The sequence below is a fragment of the Mandrillus leucophaeus genome, unplaced genomic scaffold (assembly GCF_000951045.1).
Source record: "Mandrillus leucophaeus isolate KB7577 unplaced genomic scaffold, Mleu.le_1.0 Scaffold272, whole genome shotgun sequence".
Taxonomy (NCBI): domain Eukaryota; kingdom Metazoa; phylum Chordata; class Mammalia; order Primates; family Cercopithecidae; genus Mandrillus; species Mandrillus leucophaeus.
This window is the reverse complement of record NW_012102832.1, coordinates 104143-106341: the sequence shown is the minus strand read 5'-3', so window position 1 is coordinate 106341 and position 2199 is coordinate 104143. Positions and strand designations below refer to the sequence as shown.

General features: G+C 42.5%; 1 protein-coding gene across 2 annotated transcripts in view; it reads left to right on the top strand.

Moving 5' to 3' along the window:
- Positions 1–2199, top strand: part of KPNB1 (karyopherin (importin) beta 1) — a 43414-nt gene that overhangs the window by 36842 nt on the left and 4373 nt on the right. For both annotated transcript variants that reach the window (XM_011984694.1, XM_011984695.1), the window contains exons 19-20: positions 933–1047; positions 1421–1582. In XM_011984694.1, coding sequence (XP_011840084.1) covers positions 933–1047; positions 1421–1582 — 277 coding nt within the window. The remainder of the gene's footprint in view (positions 1–932; positions 1048–1420; positions 1583–2199) is intronic.

Below are 2199 nucleotides of genomic sequence, written 5' to 3'. Positions count from 1 at the left end.
TTTTTTTTTTTTTCTTTTGTATTTTAGTACAGATGGGATTTCACCATGTTGTGCAGGTTGCTCTCGAACCCCTGAGCTCAGGTAGTCTCCTACCTTGGGCTCCCAAAGTGATGGGATTACAGGCGTGAGCCACTGCACCCAGCCCTCTGCTTCTTTTTCTCATATTTCTTGAGTTTTGCAAGGGATGGGATTCTGCAAAAGTGTTGGGGGGAAGAAACCCAACATAAGTGCTTTCTGTATCAACCATGAGTGGCAGGTCCCCTACCCGCTTCCCATCCTCACAAGCTAAATTGGAGGATTGGGGAGTCAGAATTCCTGTCACTTGTTCTTGTTGCTGATTGGGGAAATTTTTTTACTTCGCCCCTTTGGTATCATTAGCTCAGGAAAAAGTTACATTTGTTTCTTCTATATTTGCCTATAGGAAGAGGAATATTTGTCTCTTCTGTCGACTTGAGGAATGACACATTAGTCAAAGGAAGAATAATTTGATATAACTATATGCATTTAGTTATCCAGCTTGGACCTTGTATGATAGGGGTATAATAGTTGGAAATTTTGAAAAAGGATGTAGTCCTGCCATATGAGGGACAGGGGCATCAGACCGTCTCTTTTTTTTTTTCTTTTTTTGAGATGGAGTCTCGCTCTGTCGCCCAGGCTGGAATGTAGTGGCGCAATCTCGGCTCACTGCAAGCTTCGCCTTCCAGATTCACGCCATTCTCCTGCCTCAGCCTCCCGAGTAGCTGGGACTACAGGCATCCGCCACCATGCCCAGCTAATTTTTTTGTATTTTTAGTAGAGTCACGGTTTCACCATGTTAGCCAGGATAGTCTCGATCTCCTGACCTCGTGATCCACACGCCTCAGCCTCCCAGAGTGCTGGGATTACAGGTGTGAGCCACCGCGCCTGACCAATACCTTCTCTCTCTTTTATAGCGGATGTGATGCTGGTACAACCCAGAGTAGAATTTATTCTGTCTTTCATTGACCACATTGCTGGAGATGAGGATCATACAGATGGAGTAGTAGCTTGTGCTGCCGGACTAATAGGGTAAGTTATACCCTGCTTCTAAGAGCTGAATAGAACTTCTCATGGAAAATGAGAAACATGGAGTAAGGAGTTTTGAGAGTATCGCAGATGGCAACAATTCACTTCTTTGGCATAGAGATTTCTTTGTAGAACCCTTCATGTCCTGTTTTGAGTGTTCACATGATAGTTTATTCCAGACCCTCAAGGTCTCTGTATTACACCCCAATAAACTCTGATGTTGGTCAACAAATTGCCTCTGTTTAGTGAACTCTACTGAGGGTTTTATTTATCTTTGAATTATGCTAAGAAACCCATAGCACTGGTTTGGAATGCTCAAAACATGATATTGGTATGGGGCCAGGAGCTCATTCTCAGCTGTGTTTGTTTTGCACAGGGACTTATGTACAGCATTTGGGAAGGATGTACTGAAATTAGTAGAAGCTAGGCCAATGATCCATGAATTGTTAACTGAAGGGCGGAGATCGAAGACTAACAAAGCAAAAACCCTTGCTACATGGGCAACAAAAGAACTGAGGAAACTGAAGAACCAAGCTTGGTAAGATCTTGCCTCCATTGTCCTCTTCTACTACTTGGAGGAGGGAGGTATATTTTCTTCAGGCCATTCTGGCAAGCACTGCCCTCTGGCATTTTTTTGTTTGTACTGTTTCCCGTGTAGGTGCTTCTGAGTCAGGCAACCTCAGTTTTTCCTTGAGCCAAATGTTTGACTCCTCATAGTGATGGAGAGCAGAACTTTTATAACTGGAATTCACTGAAATTACCAGAGTATTTTGGGTCCTAATAAAATCATCAGTAATGTCATTTCCCCCTAATTCTCTTCTGTTTTCTATTCCTTTCCATTCTATTCTTTCTTTACAGCAGTGCTTTTAGACGTTTTCTAGCTCTAGAGAAGATTTCCAAAGTCAAAGTTGTCTGGCTTCTACTTTGTTTTTGTGTGTGTGTTTTTTTTCTTTTTGAGACAGAGTCTCACTGTCGTCCAGGCTGGAGTGCAGTGGCACAATCTTGGTTCACTGTATCCACCGCCTCCTGGGTTTGAGCAATTCTCCTGTCTCAGCCTCCTGAATAGTTGGGATTACAGTCACATGCCACCACACCTGACTAATTTTCTTTTTTCTTTTTTCTTTTTCTTTTTCTTTTTCTTTTTTTTTTTTTTTT